Source organism: Alexandromys fortis, unplaced genomic scaffold (assembly GCF_014885135.2).
Source record: "Alexandromys fortis isolate MF-2015 unplaced genomic scaffold, M_Fortis_MF-2015_v1.1 scaffold_76, whole genome shotgun sequence".
NCBI classification, from domain to species: domain Eukaryota; kingdom Metazoa; phylum Chordata; class Mammalia; order Rodentia; family Cricetidae; genus Alexandromys; species Alexandromys fortis.
In genome coordinates this window covers 7,721,815-7,743,030 of record NW_026067997.1, presented here as the reverse complement: position 1 = coordinate 7,743,030, position 21,216 = coordinate 7,721,815, and the positions used below count along the sequence as shown (strand labels likewise).

General features: G+C 43.5%; 1 protein-coding gene across 1 annotated transcript in view; it reads right to left on the bottom strand.

Annotated features, from left to right (window-relative positions):
- Pik3r1 (phosphoinositide-3-kinase regulatory subunit 1) overlaps positions 1 to 21,216 on the bottom strand; it is an 82,614-nt gene that overhangs the window by 15,156 nt on the left and 46,242 nt on the right. The window contains exons 3-7 of the mRNA XM_050160351.1: positions 10,338 to 10,430; positions 9,613 to 9,687; positions 3,596 to 3,727; positions 2,627 to 2,828; positions 2,342 to 2,421 (exon numbers count right to left, since the gene is read on the bottom strand). Coding sequence (XP_050016308.1) covers positions 2,342 to 2,421; positions 2,627 to 2,828; positions 3,596 to 3,727; positions 9,613 to 9,687; positions 10,338 to 10,430 — 582 coding nt within the window. The remainder of the gene's footprint in view (positions 1 to 2,341; positions 2,422 to 2,626; positions 2,829 to 3,595; positions 3,728 to 9,612; positions 9,688 to 10,337; positions 10,431 to 21,216) is intronic.

The following is a 21,216-nucleotide window of genomic DNA, read 5'->3' as shown; positions in this document are numbered from 1 at the left end:
CCAAAGCCCTTGGGGGCTCTTGCATGCTGGACTGGTGGGGGAGGCACTGGATTCCCACCGGGTTGAAGAGGTCATTTCTTTTTCTGGGATACCCTGCCAATCACGGTGCTGGAGCTAGCCTGGAGCCCAAAGGTATTCAGGATGAAGGCACCTACCTTCCCCTACCGTCTTGTGGGTGGAGCGTGACATGAGAACCTCTGAGGTATCCATTTAATCCCAAGGGACCTAGACAATGCTCAGGGTGGCTGAAAAATTACTGCATGAAGTGAAAAATGGCTCAGATAGGGCTTAAGAATTACTTTGGTTTAATCCGTTTTCTTTCCTTCCTTCTTTGTTTCTTTCTTTTTCTTTTTATTTTTTTTTAAAGTCTGCACAAATACTGGGACAATCCAGGATGTTCAATCTTTGTCATCCTCAGCAGCGGAGCTGACGGAACTAATCCTGCTTTGAAATCAGTGTGCCAGTTTCTACATGGGGGGGCTGCCAGGCTCTTCTGTGTATTAGCCACGGCATGAGAGCAGCGGACGATGATCCATGCTTACTCTTAGAAGTCAGTCTGATAAAAGACATTTAATCCATGTATATTAAACTCCCAGTGGTGAAACACCCCTCCCTGCCAAACAGACAAATAAGACCTTAGTAATCAATTCATTTATAAAAGTCCCATCTGGATTTCAGCGTCCCTGTCACCTGCCTGATGAGGTCAGGGAGTGAGTGTTACGGAGAAGGCCATGAGGACCAACTCCTCAGCTCCCCTCACCCCCACCCCAAGCCCTACAGGGCAGACAAAGCACAGCTGTGCTTCTTCTCCAGGGTGCATCCCAGTGTCAGTCGGGAGGAAGTGAACAGTTGCCGCTCAGGGCCTGCCTATTCTTGGTGCCCTCTTCCTTCCTAGCCTGTGTGGTTAGTCTCTGCGTAGGCAGTCCAATGGCTCACAGCCACATCCAGGCCCCACTCTCATCCTTACCCACTGCGGCCAAAGGCAGTTCCTGTACATAACCCAGGGCTCCTGAATCCATTATCCAGTGCACTCTGTCTACAGCTCCAGGTATCCCCACTAAACGCTGTTTGCTGCGGTTTGGAACCTTTGGAAGATACCACACTTGCCTCCCCTATGATCACGCTCGCGCCAGGTACAGTATTTTGGGTCAGTTCCCACAGAAGCCCTTCCCAAAATCTTGCGTCTTGAGCACTCATCTATGTCCAGTCATTTCGGGGTGGAGTTTGAGCCCAAGCCCTTGCCTCTCTCAGTCTGCTGCATCCAGTCGCAAAGAAGCGTAGCTGGCCATGACAAAAAAAAAGCCCAGCCTGTCGCTCTGTCTCAGTGGCTACTCACCCAGCCGTGCTAATCTGCATGAATTACCCATCACAGAGAGCAGAAGCAGGGTGCTTGGGTTTAAAAGTCTAGGCATACACGAAGAAGGCAAGCACAACCTCCTCCTGGCCCTGTAACTATGCTTCACCTACTAGGGGCTGACTAGGAATCCAAAGGAGCGGCCCTGTGTGCTACTGGGTCACAGGTTGTTTGGACTCTCTAAGCAACTCGCTGCTTTTCTAGGTGTGTCGACACCCTCCGCCCTGTTCAGTGAACAGCTAGACCACCTGGCTCGCCCCTGGCTCGCCCCAACTGCAGTCGACACTGCTTTCCTGTTGCCTGTGTTGTTGAAAGTATTTGCTTTGACAGACATTTCTCGGCATAGTCCCTTCCAAAACACACACTCCAAAATACTTTAAATTATATAGTAGTTATCAATCTCCCCCCACCCACTTTATAAGTATCAGAAAAAACCCAAAAAGAAGAAAAAAAAAGTCAACAGCTAAAACGAACTCCATAAATATGCCTGAAGCATAAGAGGTGTCGGGTCCACAGAGCTAGCCCTATGCTCAAGTAAGACAGAAAGGTGGAGTCAGGAAGGAGGCTTGAGGTCAAGGCCAACCTCTGCTACAAAGTGAGTTCAAGGCCAGCCTGAACTAAGTGATGAGACTTGTTTCGAGCTAGTAAATTTAAGGGAAAAAAAAGTAAGACTAAAACCAAGATAGCTTAAATTTTGCAAGAACTGATATGTACCGCATAGCCCACCTCTGTTATTTTTCTGTGAACCATAAATTAGCATATTATTAAACGTTACAGTTGTACCAGAAACCTGCATTCATTCAGAGGAGATAGAAACCACTGTTTCTATCTGTATGGGCCTCCTTTTGTAACTAAGGAAACTAAGGAAGAGAGAACACAAGGGTTCAAGCACCTGCTTCATGGTACCTACACATAGGCTTACTCTTGTATAAGTACAAAGAAAAGGCCCCAAAAGCCAAGTGACTGTCAAATATTGCAAAGCCTTACCTGGTGCTGGCTGTCGTTCATTCCATTCAGTTGAGATTAAAATCTCTATCACTTTTATGAGGTGTTCAGTATTATCAGAGCTGCAAATAAGAAAGGTGGTTCGTGAGAATCGTCCTTCCTAAAAACAATACCATCTCCAAATATCATCCTACTGATGTGTGGGGACCAAGTCCCCATGAGATGTGCATCTGTGGCCAGGATCTTCAGACACCCTTAAATAGTCATTAGGGCCACCCACCACCCCCCACCATACCCCCAAACCTTCTTCTCTCATCTTTCACTTACCTGGATGCTGGGAATCTAAAAAGCACAGGGCTGAAAATCTCGGAGAGGACTCTTGTGTTCAAAAGATTTTTGCTGGAGGCTTGAGAGAGCTTGAAGAAATGCTTAAGCAGATACTGAAGCGTAAGCCAATATTGATGAGGTATATTAGGCGACCTAATGAGCTTCTTCAACAGCTGGATGTAGTCTTCAGGGCTTTGTACTTCTACAAGTTACAGAGAGAAATACAGGAAACAGAGTAAGGCTATGTAGAGGTGCCGACGAGCCAATGCTTGAACCATTTCAAATCTCTGCTGTAGCTACCAAGGGAGGCCCAGACAGAAACCTTCAGGAGAGGCACCTAGGACCTTTGCCCTTCTTATTAAGAAATGCATTGTGAGAAAGTAAAGATCTCCAGTCAAATGAAATACAAGAAACTCTTCTTGTAAAAAAACCACAAAATGTTCAGGGTGTGCTCTCAGAAGCCTGGCCTCCATCAAGCAGCTCCAAGCCTGATTGGCTGCTTCCTCAGAGCATCAGATAAGGAGCACAGGTTAAACTTTGAAGGTCACGAACCACAATTTCCTGTCCCCAAAGCACTGCACAGAGCTCCACCCTCGAGACGTTTCATTCTGGGTGTGCAGGGCCGTGGACAAGAAGATTCCTCGCCATGCATTCTAGTCCTAGGTCTCTGAATCTGAGGCTAAGGCTTCGATAGTCATGACCTTCCCAACAGATCATGATCAGAAGCGAATTAGCCAGTTTAACACCTGGGCTGGGCTGACTTCTAAGCCAACACAAGTCTAAGTCTCTTCTGTCAAATACTCAGACGCTTTGTGGAAAAGGAGGGAGTCTGGGGTGGTGGCGAGGCACTGGGAGGGCAGCTTAGAATTTTCTCAATGCCTTCTCCTTATACACAGTACTTCACAGAATGACAGACCTATCTACATCTCGGTCACCTGTGCGGGAGAGGTCTGGAGAGAGAAAACTCACCTTGGGCTAACGACAGCATTTCATTGTAAACAGCTACTGGAATAACAGGATTTGGTAAGTCCAAGAGATAGCGTTTGAAAGCATCTGCTAACACCTGGACATCGATCATCTCCAGGTCCACTGAGGCGGCATCTAGGAGAGAAGTCATTGAAGAAATATTTCAGGCGTTCATACTTCGATTGGGCCAATTTTCCAAATGTGTGTCTTTAAAAAAGACCCAGGGAAGGAAGCAACATGAGGGAAAGAGAAATTAGGGCTCAGGAAAGACTGTTTCTCATAGGGCAGGCTCCTGAATTTTGGAGAGAACAGCTTTTCTTCACGTAGCTTTTGTCCCACATAATAAGCATCCAGCGTGCTCAGACTTTAGCTATCATGCTGGTACCACCTTCCTTAGCGCAGCAAAAAATACTAACATTATTACCGATATGTTAGTGTCCTCCCTAGCGGCTGTGTTGAAACTCAAAGTCCCCACGCTCCATTGCTATTTGGAGATGGATCCTAGCACAGGTGATCAGGTTAAACAGGGTTTTAGAGTAGACCCTGAAACCAATCTAACTAGCATCAGTGTAAGAAAAGACCAAGTCCCAGAGATACCAGAAATCCGTGAACGAAGGAAAGGCCATGTGAACAGACACTGAAGGGCAGTTGTTGGGGAGTCAAGAAAGAAGTCTCAAAGAAAGCAAACCTTCATCGTCTTGGATCTACACACACACACACACACACACACACACACACACACACACAAACACAAACATACACACACACAGCCAATGTTCCCTCAAACCACATTAGGAAGATGAAAAACTCCCAGGTTTTCTCAAATCTGAACTGATAAACGCTACATAAAATTCAGTCTTAACAGGATGCTCAGCTAAATATCAAGATACTTCAGCATTTAAGCAATCAGTTTCAAGATTGCCTGTAGAATAATCCGAACTGTTCCAGAAAGCATTTCCTGATGCTGCTATTATCTAGCCTGAGAGCATCCACCTAGCTCAGAGAAGAGGATCGAGTTTCTCCGAGAAATCCATCAGCTAGAAAGGAGGTCAAGTCATCCAGAACAGGGGTAGCAGTAACCCAAAGCACTTTTCGGCACAGCTCTTGGGGTGGGGAAGGAACTGAGGTCCACTAGAAAGCAGGGGCACCAAGAACGAGAGTGACTGAGGGCATCCATAAAAGAAGGGCATTCGGCAAGGAGGGACCAAGAGGAGAGTTATCTGGGGAGCAGTGTGCTCAGAAGGTGGGCTGACACTACTTTTTTTTTTTTTTTAACTGTCTTCAGTTCTGGCACTGAGGGCTCTGCTGTGAAGGAGCTATAAGGAGCAAGATAATATAGGTATGTAACTCAGTGTGTGGCTGAACTGGGCGGTGTCTCGGAGATGAGAAAATACCAGAGTCATGCTAAGAAGGTTCTACGTGAAGAGAGGACAGTATTTGGGCTATCCCTGAAAGATGGCCGTGTAAAGCAGGGCCCCTTCAACTGTCCCCTTTTCAATTCAAAACAAAAAAACAAAACCTTTGCCTATTCATGATCTCTTTGTAGCCAAGTAATTTTTGTATGACCTGAAATATAGAGGTCTGTAAAGGCATGCAAAGCAAATAATTATTGAAATTATAAAGCAGTCTGTTTTAAAAGGATTCTTAGGTACACATATAATTTTACCATTGATTAAAGGTGAAGGCTAACTTGCATACTAATGAGAGATTTCCTTGTTTATGCTTATACAGAATTAAATCTTAGCTTAGTATTTGATACTGTAAGATACAGAGCGCTTTCAGTGCTTTTCAGAGCTAATCAACATTTTTATTTAAAAGTTATGAACAGGGGAATGCTGTTTTGCATAAATATGTGATCCAAAATGGCAGAATTGTGTCAAGGGCTGTTCCAAAACTTCCTGGAAATTTTGTTCTAACCCCAAACCAAACTTTATTTATTTTTTAAAATAAAAACTCAAATCAGAAACTCAAACAACCGTTTTCACAAACAATTTTACGCAATCCAATCCCAAAATATACTAATGTATGTATGAGAATATATTTAAGTGTGAGGTATGCATGTGGGTAAAAGGTACATATGCTGAGGAAGGATAATAAGAAAATTCATATCAAAGTCTCCCATAATTCAATCACAGTGTTTCTATGGAGAACTTTGTGTGTATGGAGAACCATGACAACTCATACCCTACACCAGTGTTGAACCTGAACTGAGGTATTTGTGGCCTGACGGCATGGACAGCAGGCACAGTACAAGGTGCGGAGGTTTCAGGTCCCAAACTAAAGATACGGTGGAAGTGAAGGGCGGCACGTGGGTAAATGACGCCAAACGCCGCCAATTACATGTTTGGTTTTCACTTGAACTTTGATTCGGAAACCTTCTATTGTTGTCAAATTCTTCACAAGCACCACCCAACCATTTATGAGAAATGACCCACACATGGAGAGACTGCAGCAAATCTGGGCTGAAACTGAGGCAGGAAAGTTTTTCCGGACACATCGTGACATTAAGTGGAACTCGTCCCACTAAAGAGCGAGATGTTAAGTGACCACACTTCATACTCTCAGAAAATCAGGCTAGTGTACAATACACATAGACCAGGCCAAGAAAACCCTGCAGAAGTTGAATGATACGGAGATAAAACATGTGTTGCTGAAATATTCCCAAGGGCTAATCAGACAGGGCCCATTCTAACCAGATACACCCCAGTCTCACAAATATGCAAGGGCCATATTGGGCCTTTGTGTAAAGGGTCTAGCCTGAAACTAGGTCATTATTAGTGACATGATATAGTGTTGATTAAGATTACATGGGCATCACTGCAAACCCCCAAAGAATATTTGAAGCTTCTGGCCCCGCTAGCTGCCGCCCTTGTGGGCCTCACTTTCTATCTCTTTGCCTTGAAAGTCAGTGGCACCGAATTTCTCATCCTGAAGAATATATGCTCCTCCATTTGTCAGTATATGTAGACTTCTAGGTGCTCGAGACACATGGCCCTCTCCTTGGTGCTCCTGCAGGGCCGATGAGAAATCCTTTCACCAGAAGACTTGGCAAGCACTCTGGCAATTATGTATCTCACGTCACTTAGGGGGGCTCGAGGACAGAGTGTACCTCTCCTCCTTCCTCCCTAAGCAACCAACACAAGAAGCATGGCAAGTATTTTAGGTGTGGAGCTGTTAGTCTGATGCTCACTCCAGAGAATGCAGAGTGTGTGGTCTACCTAGTCTTTACACAGTGTTTGAATGAAATTACATATGCAGGTCTCGGGATAAACTCACCACATGTCAAAGGCCACAGGAGTTGATGACGGAGTATATTTGGTTTTATTTATTATTATTTTTGTGTGTGTGTGTGAGAGAGAGAGAGAGAGAGATGGGACTTCCCATGTGCCCCGGGGTTCCTGACTTGTGCAATACAAGCTACGTCTTCTGTATGAACGCCACCCTGGCAGCTCCTAGACACCCACAGCTGTCTTGGTGAAGAGAGAGGGTGTTCCGTCATTTCACTTTTCACCGCACTACCAATGGGTAACCAGCTCCTTCGATACCACGTCAGCTCCCTGGGAGGCCCCACCCCCAGTCCCCAGCCAGCCAGCCACCAACTGATCTCTATCTGGTGTAGTGGTTCTTAGGGCGTGGGGGTAGAACAGACTGCAAACTGGCACTATCTGGAGACATTCTAGACTGTCGTGACTCGGGGGTGGATGCTACTGGCACCTAGTGGGTAGAGGCTGGGGATGTGGCTGACTAACCCGCAGTGAACCTGACACTCCTATCAGTGCGGCATATCCAGAGGGCCAGGTTCAGACAGACCCGGTGCACTTTAAGAGAAAACACGAAAATGCGTCAGGAGGAAGTGTTGACCATTAAAATTCAAGGAAGATTAAAAGAAGAGGGGAGGGCAATTTGTTTTAGGGTAAAATAAGGGAGGGGCAAGAAGGGCAGGGACAATTAAAATAATCTGGATATAAACCAGGGCTTTGCCGCTCGCTCGCTCGCTCTCCCACCAAATCATGTTAAGTGAATTTGCTTAACTTGTGCTTTCTCTACTGGGGACTTAGCGTCACTAACACTTCAGAATTAGGCTACCAGAGCGGCTGCAAAAGGAGCATTAAGAGAAGTGGGCTGCTTGCCTCGCCTCTGTCTGGCATTGCAAATTTACAAAATTGTTCAAAAGCCAGCAATTTTTTTGTCAGGAGAAACGGAGGATTCCTCTGGGACATTATAATAGCTCCAGGTATTGAAAAGTCTAGAACCTGGGGACACTTTTGGCAGATGCACTCCCAAGGTTGGATAGTGTTTGCTCTTTTGTGGCTATGAAAATGTGTCAAGTTTTCTACATGTGAGTTTTGGTGGCAATGAGGAAGGATGCTGCCCATCAAAATATATCATTGACGTGAGTGAATCTTGGTGGTTTGCGCCATCTCCTGAGTGGTGTGAAAAAAATAATAAAAATAAAACTTTTCCCAAAGCTAATGTGGAACGTTTTGTACTGGTCACATTAAAAACCTCAACCACAACTTTTCACAATTTCATCGGTTTCTGGTGTCTTCACATTTCCTGTGACTTTTAGCAAACATCCAATTTTACCTTTTATTTTGTTCTTGTAACCAATACATGTAACCCGACTTCAATTGGCAAGGCACAAAACTCAGTATTTCCTTAACGCCCTGGTAAGGTTGGTAGAAATACAGAAAACAAAAAAGGCTCTCACTCTGGACTTTTCCACCAGCCAGAGTCTAACAAGCAGATTGGCGGAACACACAGAAGCCCAGAGGTACGCTGCCCTGTGTGTGCTAGGCTGAGCTCAAGGGACACAGGAACTGGAGTTGAGACATTTGCTTGGGTTTGCTTCAAGTGAAATCACTTGCTGATAAGCATCTAGTCGCATTTCTCTACGAAATGTCTTTTGTAGAAATTCCCTAAAATGGCCTAAGCCTCAAGCTACTTCCCACTTCAAATGGTTACTTCGTAAGGGTCAGGTGGGCATTCCCATGCCAGCATTCTTCCGAAGGGGCCTTGCCCAGAACAACATAGGCAACTCTTTCATTTAAATATCCAAATTCAGGTAAATAATATGAGGTAGAAAACCACAAAAACAAGAAAGAAAGAAAGAAAGAAAGAAAGAAAGAAAGAAAGAAAGAAAGAAAGAAAGAAAGAAAGAAAAGAATACTATAAATGAATGAAGGATTTAAGACATTCTAGAAGTTGGCACGAGAAGATAGCTTCCTGGGATGAGAGCAGTACTTTTCCCTGTATGGAAAAGGAAAGAGGAAGTCACATAAAGCCACTATTTGGTAGAGTAAGTTAGTGTCTCCTAAGTAACGGTGTGCTGGAGCTGGCTGCTGGCTCAGGAGATCAAACGTCCTCAGTTTTTCCCAACTTCACATTCAATGACATCATGTTAGCATGAAGTCAACCACAGTTGGGCTGTTTACATCACAGGAAGGGGCTAATACTCTCACCCCGTAATTTCCCTCTGCAGAGAGTACGGTCACCATCACACTACTAGATAAACACCCAATGCCATGATGTTACTCGATGGACATATGGCATGAAAAAGTCAGCAGGTGAGCAAGGAAGAAAGCCAGCAGGCCAGGTGGGAGGGAAAGAGCCTGAGAAGGGGTAAGAGGACACCAGGAGACACCTGTCAAATGATGCAGGCTTAGAATATTTTCAGGTGACCCATATGAGTAAGAGCTTACCGAAATCAAGGCTGAGGAACCTGGGAGAGATAGAGTCTGATAAACGTCAAGAAATTGTTTCTGAAAATTCCTGCAGAACCCAGGGGCTCGTGTGGATGGAAAAGGTTGAGAGCTCACAGCTTACACTTACACACTCACACCTGCACTCAGGAGCCACAAGCCAAGGCGTGCATGGCTAACTTCACTGAGCAGAGGACACTGTGCAGGCTTTGAGGACTCCTTTGAGACTTAAGGTGTTGTGTGGATGGGGGTGGGGGCGGGCCATCTGAAACAGAAAGGTGAGCTTATCCTCGTTTACAGTCCCGTGAAGTGACTCACCACAATCAAGAAGCTGTCGTAATTCTGCAGGGCTGCTGGGGCTCTGTGTTCTGTAGAGAGTCGGACATTCCAGTCCTGAAAGACAAAACAGACCGTGTGTGCACAACACAGTTCTCTGCAGACTCGGTGAGCCTGCTGCCTGAGGGCCATTCTCATTTCCACCCAGCATCTCCTCTAGATGCATGCTGAATATTCTTGGAAGCCAACCCCAACAATTAGTTGTTATCTAGTTTGTCAATAATTTTTGGCAACTCCAGTGGGCCATTAAAAAGCAGGTTAATCATATTTATTAAATTAGGAAGAATTGAATAGCTCCCACATAGGAACTACGTAGTAGTCTAGAATAGTGGTCGTCAACCTGTGGGTTGTGACCCCTATCACAGGGTTGCCTACGACCATCAGAAAACACAGATATTTACATTATAATTCATAAAAACAGCAAGACACAGTTATGAAGTAGCAATGAAAATAATTGTATGGCTGGGGGAAGTCACCACAACATGAGGAACTGTATTCAAGGGCTGCAGCATTAGGAAGGTTGAAAACCACTTCTCTAGAGTTAGGAATTATCAGTCACGATTCTTCCCTGTTACAGAGACCTAGCACAGCCAAGGTTCACAACAACCAGTAAGACATTCACATAATGAGTGGCCCAAAGACACATATAAATTATAGCAGTCACGAAATAAAGGTCTAGCACTAACTCCTTCTAGCAGTCTGGTTACCTTTCTTTTCGATGGCTTCTAGGAGCTTGATAAGAAGAGGAGGGGCGACATCAGGAGGGGCGAACTGCTCAGCCAGATCGGGAAGGGTGAAAGCTGAAAAAAAGAAATTCCCAACATTAGATTTCATGTGCGGCAGTCAAGTGCATTCAACCACAATACAGAATATTTAAGTATAAATAATTCAATTACTCCCATCCATAGTAAACACAAAATGGAGCTAAGGGGGCGGGGGTCCTCTACCACATTACACACTGTTGGGGCTCCAGGGACATACCTGGGTTTTGTTTTTCCCCTTTCAGAATGTTCACCAAATGCCCACCAAGAATCCCAGAATGCCCTGACAATAGAGCTTTGACGGTCTCTCCTCTGAGGCATCTTTCCTAGGACAGACTGCCTTGTCTTAGGGTACCTGGTTTACGTAGAAGGGCTCCAGGCTAGACTGGAGCTTGGATGTTCAGGGAGAATCGAGAGATGCTGCAGCATACAGCTATCTTCACCCCCATATGTCCTGGGCACATTGATATTTAAGAGCGCAATCTGGGGCTCAGAAAATCTGGCTTCTAGGTTATTATGAAAGAACTGCAGCTCAGGTAGGAGAGACTAGATAGAAATCTCATGAGATAGTGTGTTATCATGATATATAACTGAATAGCTGATCATAGCAACTGGACGTTCTTTTGGACCCTTGCACTGAGTTCTATCAATGCCCAGGCAACACAAATGACCAGTAGTCACCTAACAACAAACTAAACCCCTGTGTAATTGTTGTCAAAACTTTTGCTTTTGTGTGTGTGAGTGCACACACGTGCATGTGTAGGACATAAGATACTTTAAAAAGCTCTTACGGTTTATTTCATATTATGTATGAGTGTTTTGCTGGCATATATGTATATGATGTATATGTACCACTTGTGTGCCTGGCACTTGTAGAGGAAAGAAAACTGCACCAGAGTCCCTGGACCTGGAATTATAGTTGTTCGTGAGTTCAGTGGATTCATAAACTTAACCCGAATCCTCTATAAGAGCAGCAAGTGCTCTTAACCACTGAACTCTCTCTCCAGTCTCAAGAAATACAACACTTTGATAAACGGTATCTTCATAAGTTATGTGTATGTTTTGCCAAATATCTAATGCCACGACAATCACAAATTACTTCCCGACAATATATTGACCATATTTCTCACTCAAATAAGGAGGGAAAAAATGGAAGTAAAAGTATTTTTCAAAACTGTGCCAGAAGAGGGAGCTAAATATTTCACCTCAAATTTCTCAAACTTCAAAATATAAAGTTGTGAATCTTAATGAAAACATCTTCAGGAGTAACTTGTCTTTCAATAATCCAGTAATTTCAGGTGTTTATGATTCGTAACTTGCATCTTATCTAGGACAGTTTGTATGCTTCACTAAATGGTCATAATTAGGTTTCAGTGAGGTTTTAGTGGTATAATTATTATAAGATGTATATGATATTAAAAAATTCTAATTAAACCATTGCAAGTACCAAGAATCAATGTAGACTAGTAACAGATTTAGAATATAAAAGCAGTGTTATTAAATGCTGACCTCAAAGGACTAAGTACGACTTAGGAAGTCATTTTGCAAACCCTAAAACCCCTTGTCCTAAGACCCCTGCAGATTTCAACATGTCCAGTATAGATGGACCCATGGGACTTGTCATTTAACTATACTTACCACAACAGCCACCAGAATGACAGAAGAGCTAAATTTTGCAGGAAAACTATCACAACACTATACAATGACACTTTCTGTGGTGAGAGAAACATTTGTACAGGCTTGCTCTACAATAAAATGCAGCCACTGCAAAATTCAGCAACTGATTTTTTTTTTTTAGTTTAATTAACAGATGTAGCCTGAAGTAGCCAAATGCAATTGTGACCACAGTATTTAAGCCTGCAATCTAAGAACCCGGGTAAAGGCAAATTCTGTTAATGAAAAGTTAAGGAACCTGCGGACCTAAGAATGAAGACATCTTTGTTAAAAATTTGTGCTAAGCAACCTACAAAGCTCTCCATCTGGCTTCCTGGGAGACTCTGCCTCATGACATCATTCCCCTAGCTTTTTGGCAAGATAAAGGTAGAGTAGATATGGCCTTAATTCTCTAGACAGCTACTGTGTACAAGGCTGTGGGTGGAGGACTTCATTCCTGGAACCAAGGTGTGTCTAAGAATAGGGGTAGTAATTGTTTTGAGTTGGTAGTAAGTTTGACTTTTTAGGTGATTTCTATGAGAAACCGAGCAACGAGAGCAGTCAGTTTTAAATGTTCAGATGTGAAATGTGTTTGAAAAGTGTTTATAATATAAATGTGTTTATTAAAAGTTTATAATCATTTTAACTAAAAGCACTGTAAAATGAAAAAAATTAAGCTGTCTGGAAGTACAGGTCTCTAATTCAGCACGTGGGAGGCTACAGCAGGAAGATCACAAGTTAAAAGATAGCCCAGGCTACCCAGCAAGATGCTGGCTAGAAGAGAAATGCAAATACCACACACACACACACACACACACACACACACACACACACACAGCAGCAGCAGCAGCAGCAGCAGCAGCAGCAAAGGCCACACAATTTCATTTCCTTCGATAAACTATAAACCACTTCCCTTGGCTCTCATGTTTGAGCTCACAACAGTATCCTCTCCCACAAAGACCTTCCCCATTCTACACTGAACAAAATGAAGGTCATTCTGCCCCTGTATGTATGCACTAGAAGGAAAACTGGCAGTAGAGAATGATGTTAAGAAATGCTATCAATCAGGATTCAATACAGTGTTTTCCTGCTAAGGAACCTCAGCACAGCCCCAAACCCAAAAGCCCACAGCTAAGTAGGAAATACCCACCCTGCACTCGTGCGACTAACTTCATCAAATCCACTCCCATATATAACATAAGCATTTTTATGGAGGAAAAAAAAAACAACAAAAGCTGGCACTGAGATCGGAATTGCTTAATAAAGTTTATCTCTTTCCAAAATCTTATCAACACGATCACTTAGGCAGGCAAATATTAAAACCAAATTAAATGATAATTAAAAATTTCATGTGATTGTGATTGAAATATGCACCCAACAGTTGTTGGTTCTCCAAGTGCCGCAGAGGCACTTCTGGATCTCCTCCAGCTGAGAAAAAAGAAAAGGAAAAAGCCCACTCTCTTGCCTTCCTTTGTCTTTCCCGCTCTTCCTTGGCAAAGAGGTTTTTTTTGTTTGTCTTTGGTTATCCTGAGCTACAAAGTATCTTTTGTTTCACTCATACTGACGTTTCTGAAAACCTCTACGAGAACGCTGGTCTTTTCAAATCACTTACACACATGTAGGAAGCTGTACTGTGTGAAGGTCCAGCTGAATTTTTTTTTAAGACGAAAGCAGCTTTATCGGCCAAAGGCATGAAGCACAACAGCTGATAGTGTTTGGCAACATTTACAAGGTGAGACGATGAATACAACAATTCCAGGATTTCCTATTTGTGAGGATAAGGTCTCTCACTCGACGTGCTTCCTCTCGGAACTATGTAGACCCAGGTAATAGAGCAAGTTCCTGTCACCCGCTGTAGACAGTGGGATTAGCACTAGAATTCTAAGCTGTAGTCCAAAAGCAAGTGCTAGGATTCCTCGAGAATCCTAAACCCAACTATTCTCTAATTCCATTATATACACTACGTCTATATATCTGTCATTAGATTTCGTCATAAGAGATTGCAGCAGGAAGCAGCAATTACTGGGAATGACTAAGCTTGGTAAGTTGTTGATTAGTTCACAATAAGAGGATCAAATCATAGTCTGAAAAAAAAATAATGGCACCAAATATTTGTTCTCAAAAAAACTACAGAAAATACATACAGGTTGGGACTATCAAGCAAAACACAAATTAGCAGCACAGACTTCTAAATTTTACACATAAATTCCATTTGGTGTAAAATTTCCAGGTATCTTTGACATGAAAAGGAACGCACTTTGACTTGGAAGCTTGCCATAGTTCATTGTCTGAAGCATCTGGAAGCATCTGTGGATTTCCCGACACATCCAAGCCCAGTGTCTCACTCAGCCAAATCATTTTTCATTGGAAGAAATCAACATTGTGCAAGGAAAAGGAAACCAAGAAAAAACAGCCGAAAGGTCTGAGAAGGGAGAACCTAACCACGTATAATTGCTAAGGAAAGGCAGACTCGTCTGGCCGGCCTTCGTTCCCACTCACAAGAACTCCGCTGAACCAGAGAGCCCTAGGTCATAGAAGAAACCACTCATACTACAATGGAGGCTGCATTTTCTGTTTGTTCTTTCTGCAGGCCCTGGTGACAACCAACCACACATAACAGCAGAGACTCTCTCTCCCAACTGAAGCCCTTCCCAAACTAAGTCGGGCAAGCCTCAACACTCCTGGGCACCAGCGGTGCGTGGGAGATGGGAGCGCTCTGTGCGCTCTGTGATGCCAACACTGCTGCTAAGTGCAAGTTGAAACCAACACACAGCTGCACCTTTTGGAGGCCTTCTCCATTAAAAAAAAAATTAAAAAGAAAGAAAAGAGAAAGACATTTTAAAGTTAGTGCCTGGCAGGACTGAGCGGAAAGTTTAAGCAGAAACATCAAAACGGCAGAGGCTGCCCAAGCCTAGTATTGCATTCCTAATGGAAGCAGCTTGGAAATGTGTAAAAAAAAAAAAAAAAACAACTGCTCATTACCCCTCAAAATGTAACTCAAAATACACAGGAAAGAGAGGATATATGCAAATGGGGACCGATATTAAATCAAGATGTTAAACTGTCTACTGACTCGCTGAATCCAAGCTTTATTTCTGTCTGAGACAATCTTCTCTTGTGACTTCAAGAGAAAAAAAAAAGTAGTGGACACGAATCAAAGCAACCCCAATTCTGTTCTTAAACAAACTCTATAAGCACGTTCATACTGTCTACCCAGAACAGCTAATACCCTGGACTTCAAACTTGTTAAGCTCTGAGGGCTGCAAACCACATCAAAAGCTGGTGCGCTCTTTGGGCAAGACAGTTAGCGTTAAAAAAAAACAAAAACAAAATAAAAGAGAAGAAACCATGGGTTCTTTAATCTTGGTACACACTAGTTTCATCGGCAGCGCTTCCATGATTAAAAGCACAAAGAGACAGGGGTACCATCCTCATAGTACCAGTTACTGATAGTAGTCTTGGACAAGTTAATTAACTTGGACCTGAGATTTTTTCATCTGTAACATGGGAGTCATCATATGAGGTTAGTAAGGATTGGAGAACAACACACCTCAGTCAGTGGACACAGTACCCAGAGTGGAGGAAGCATAATCGTTATTAATATTGGAATTATTCCAGAAATCTTTACTATGATTAAAGATTTAAAAGGTTTTGTTTTTATGTGCATCAATGTTTGTCTGCAAATCTGTGTGCCTGGTGTCACTTGTGTGCCTGGTGCTCAAGGAGGAACTCGAGTTATGGTTGGTTGTAAGCCGCCATGTGAGTCCAGGAACTGAACCCTGGTCCTCTGCGAGAGCAGCCATTATTCCGAACTACTGAGCAATCTCTCTAGCCCCATTAATAGATTTTTAAATAGTCATTCATGATGACAAAATTTAAGATGAGAACTATCTATGATATTAAGACAGTTTTCTTAATATTTCTTAACGGAGGAAAGCTTGAAGCATGTCTGACGGAGTAGACATTAACATTTTGCCTCCTGCTCTATAATTAATACTCAGTATCTCTTTAGGAGTCAACTCAAATATTATATTTGACCATAATACTAATCTGTTTAAGTTATTTGACTTCAGTTCTCTGAATGTGAAAGAAAAACTAAGTTGAAATGGTTGCATAATAAATTATACTAATCTCCCAGAAACGAGATGGGTTTGATTTTGAAGGAGAAGGAAGATAAAATTACAGGCAATGAGAAATGGGAACTGATAGGAAATAAATCTTCAGGCACGACCACATGGTTTTCAGAGGTAACTACTAACGTGGAATTTTTCAAAACCGCTCACAGATTTAAAGTCCGAAAGTCCTTGTAGATACCCTACGCTCCTTAGTTCTTCCGATTTCCACGCTCACCTCCCCGTATCTCTTCTGCTCCACAGGTCGGAGGTCAAAGGAAGAGGGCAAGACTCCACCCACTTCATTTTATTTCTACATAGCAGACTAGCATCAGCGACAAAGGTCTTCGGAAGCGCAAGCCGGCACACAGCGCTTTCTCTGATGGCCTCTGCTAAAGCCTTAGAGTGACTAGAATACTGAAGCACAAGGTTGCTCTTAATCTCCCACAGGCAGGCTAATTAATTGTGATCCTTATCACCTAAATTGGAATCTGATGGAAAGATGACAGCTTACAGTGCACAGCAAATTAAAATGCTGAGCAGGAGGTAAACAAGGAAGAGAGTGAGCGCACATATGTGCAACGCATGCACACGCACACGCGCGCACTTCCTACCTAGAAAATATTGAGTCCAAGGAATCTCAGAGGCCAGTGATTTATATAGAAGTTGGTCTTTGGGTCTGTTGGCTTGAAGAGATTTCATCTGAGGCCTGACTCAGATACCCCATAAAGGAAAGAATAGGGAGGTGGGGATTGGGAGAGAAAAAAAAAATCACATTTCATGCACATGGGCTTGGCTCTCTTCTGAACGAGCACATGAAGGACACCAGCTAGGGGCCCCACACTATTTTACACATGTGCTCTTGTCTATTTTTCACAGCAGCTCAAAGGTGTCTTTATTATTCTTGACTTAAAGATGAGAAAACAGAGATAGAGAAATTAAGTTATTTGGTCCATGTCATAAACTTGTAAGTTGTGCACATGTGTTCAGCTTGGGCCTATTGTCTTTCCGTCAGTCTCTGGCTAGGGAAAGAAACCTATGATGTTTTCCCAAATTTCCTTTAAAGGTTCCCAAATTTCAGTAGTAACTGTTGTAAGAGTGTCCTGTAACACATAAGACATGTGATACTCAATCCCATAAGGTGATGGCCGTAATATTTACTGGTGGGTTCCAGTAAGACCACCTTGACAGCAGCGTGAGTTTATCTGTATCCTCACCAAGCTAGACAGTAAATGTATTCTCCTCCACTTTCACACTGTTTTGATCAACAACATTATGCACACTGAAGCAACGAGAGACCTCCTGTTCATAACAGCCGGAGATGGGGAATATAGCAGAACTACATGGGGGGGGGGAGCGTGATGTCTGTTTTTCTCCCACATCAATTCAACAATAAATTTCATAGTCAAACTTATAAAACACGTTACAAATGCTACAGGGAAGCCCGATCATAAGCTGCAATTTGAGAAGACCCAAAGGCAATTAGAGAAAATGGATGGGACAGTTATTACAGTGACACCGGAAGCCGGATCTAGGCTGGCAACCACTGACCAAGTAGAAGCAGATGCTGGCTGGCCCAGGGAGGGCAGAGCTTGAGAAGAAAAACTGCCAAAAAGGCAAAGTGGTCCAACTGAACAGTACCGAGAGTTTTCAGAAAGCCTGCATGCAAATCAGAGGCACAACGGAATCACTAACTCCCATCCTAGGAACCCCAGGGAGCCAGGGCTTTTCTCTGGTATCTGAAAATATACTGAAAACTTGAACAAATTGGTTAGCGAAAGCCTAGCTATGTTCCACCTAGACACTACAATTAATATTTTGTCATAAATGTTATACATAAATATTTCAGTGCATCTCAATATAAGGGGTACAAATTAGTTGCCACGGGCTGTATGTGGTCCCCATAATTCATAGGTTGAAGCCCTTTGAGGTACCAGCACATCCCCAAAGTGATGATACTCAGAGCTAGGCTCTGGAAGGTTATTGAGTTTAGCTAAGGTCACGGGGGTAGGTCCTTCAGGATGAGAGTAGTGCTCTCATTGCTTCCAGGAGAGGATGAATGGAAGGAGGCCAAATACAAGCCAGGAAGAGGCTCACTAGATCTTCACCTAGTTCCCAGAATATAGTAAAGTTCCATGGTCATCTAAGCTCATGTATCAGCAACCATATGTAAAACAAAACAAAAAGAATCCCTCGGTCTTGGAAAAGTCAGTAACAAATACAAACTCTTCCTGAAGTATCTAGTAAACACCTCTGCGTGTCAGACTGTACCTGACAGTTATGTAGGGGAGGGCTGCCCAAACCTTCATATCAATAATTCTTAAACATGTGTGGTGGCGGGCCTGGGATTCTGCATTCCCCACAGCTTGCAGGTGGTACCCATGCTGCAAGATCTCAGACCGCACTTTCAAAGAGCAAGACTTGAGGATGAGTGTACCAACTATAGAGAGAAGAGCATTCAATGAGCCAGACTCTCTGGCTCCTGCTACTGAGAACCCTTGCTTCACTGGTAGGTTTTACAAGGGGCCTCAGTGGCAAAGCCCCTCAGTTGTGTTGGGCAGATGGCGTTGACTGTGTGGGTTAGATCTGATGTCCTACCTAACTCAACGTCCACAGATCCTAGGAGCAGAGAGTTGGGCTGCTTGGTGCCTCTGTGTACCCCTGTGTGAGGAAGGACGGCAGGAGTCCACAGCTTGACTGAGGTCTCAAGGCAAGTTCCAGCCAAAGAAAAGTCTCCTTAGATTTGGTGCGTGGTTCGGAGAGGAGGCAGAGAGAAATGGGGCATTGGAGAAGCCATGGAGGCCATGACCACTGCTCCCAATGGCTTCGAAGTATTAAAAAGTTAGAACCTGAAGAGTTCTGGGAGGGCCTATAGTTATCCTCAATCTACAGACGAGGAAAGTAAGATTTAAAAAATAAAGCTATTGGCCCAAAGTTAGTACAACAGAAAGTTGCAAACAGACTTGAATGACTTGCTGTCTTGGGAGGTCCACTTGGTGCATTCTGGAGGTGACATGGCCAAGAGCAGAGGCTGCAAAGAACTTTGCAGGCGACTGATGTAAATGACCCTGGCAACATTTGGAGGCCTTAGTGACAAGAAGCATGTTTGTTCAAACTGGGCTGGGGTTGGTAGGCCAGCTCTCACCATGGCTCGCGCTTTATCTGGTTTGAAATTTTGCCAACTCACTCAGCCAGGCTAAATATTTTCAGGACAGCATTTATTAAATATTTTTCTCATAAGGCTAAACTAAGCACATTCTTCCTTAAGAATGTCATTGGGTTTATTCTGCTAAAAATAACTGGCCAACTTATCATATTTGGCAAAATATGAAGGACTCTTTGTGAATCATCAGGTGGTGGAAAGGGCCAGTGAAAAATAAAATGACCCGGGGACTAAGTAGACAGCTCTGTGGTTAAGAGCACTGGTTGCTCTTCCAGGACTCGGGTTCAATTCCCAGCACCCGTATGACAGTGGACAATGGCTGTAACTCCAGCCTCAGCAGATCCAATGTCTTCTTCTGGCCTTTGAAGGCAGATGTACTACACAGACATACACGGGCAAAACACCCAACATGTAAAATAGATAATAAAAATTCAGGAGGGGAAGGAAGAACAAGAGAAAGATGGGTTGCACGTGGAATGGGGAAGCAAGACCAAAGACTCAAAAAACATCGAATGGAAAATTCTCTATTAAATAGGAGAAAATAAGTTTGTAAGTCAGAGTTCCTTCATTAACAAAACCTTTTTAAAAAATTACAGGCAGATAAACTATGCTACCTCCATATAATAAAGGCAAATGGTCTTAAGATAAAAGTAAACCAACACAATTTTAATGGCATGAAGGGTCAAGTAATATGCCTTGACCACCTCTGTCACGGGCAATTAATTCTGGTGGGCGAATACATTTTCCTGCTTCAAAAGATGTCATGTTCATCAAATAAATGAACAAAAATGTACCCACCTCTTCATTAACAAAGTGAGTGGACTTAGCTTGGTTATGACTTTGAGATTGTTGGGTGAGTCCGTTGAAGCTGAAGACGCAGTGTACCAATGCATTCTCTTAAAAGCATTCCCATTTGCAACTAGTACTATGCTACGGGGAATTATTTTTGTCAGGCTATCTTTTTTTTTTTTTTCTTAACAGCAACACCAGGAAGCAGTGCAGATAGAATTGTAGCAAAAATATTAAGTATATATTGATTACATATGACCTCGTTCCACCAACGAGTCTCAGAATAAGCTAACAAACAGGGAGGTGACATCTGAAGAGGGTGCATGTGCTAATAACTGCTTGCAAGCCCGTGGGGGTGAAGTGGTCAAGTCAATACCAAGGCGCTGCCAAACGAAGTGAAGTTAAAAGAAACCGGACTCTGGGTAGGAGGCGACCAGTCGGGCTTTTTAATCAACACCTTCGCTCTTAATGGAAATATGGTGCCCTGCCGACAGGACACAGCTGAAACTTCCTGGCTGCAAGTGGGAATGGTGGGGACATGTCGATTTTCTATAAATGGAAATACCTGGGATGTTGTTAATGAAAAAGCACCGTGACTCAGTGGGGGGAGGGGAGAGCGAGGGTAGTGGGGGGGGGTGCTTGCACCGTGGCGAGCCCTTTCTGCCTTTAGCATCTCAGAGATGGACCCTTTCTACGCTCCGCTCCCCCCGCCCCTCCCCCCCCAGCCACCAGTTCTCTGTTGGGCCCGAACAGGAAGTGATAGTGCCTGCACCATGGGAAGCAGTTTCGTACATTTTGTTCTATCAGATTAGCCTCGGTAACTTTATGAATTATGAGCTGTCAACGCCTTTTTCAACTGCTATAGAATAGGCTTCTTAGAAATTGTAGCTATAAATAAAACAACAGATGTTTTCAATTGGCTCCAAGGGCGAGCGCTCCGGCAACTTGGTTGAAGGGGAGCAGTTGAAAGGAATCACCCTACGGCTGCATTAGGGCTCCGCCTGTCGGTTGCTTCTGTAACAGCCTTCTGTTACACATTTTCATCCACAGACTGTGTTTGAGGCCACTTACAAACTGTGGGACTCTGACAAAGAAACCAGGAAGGGGT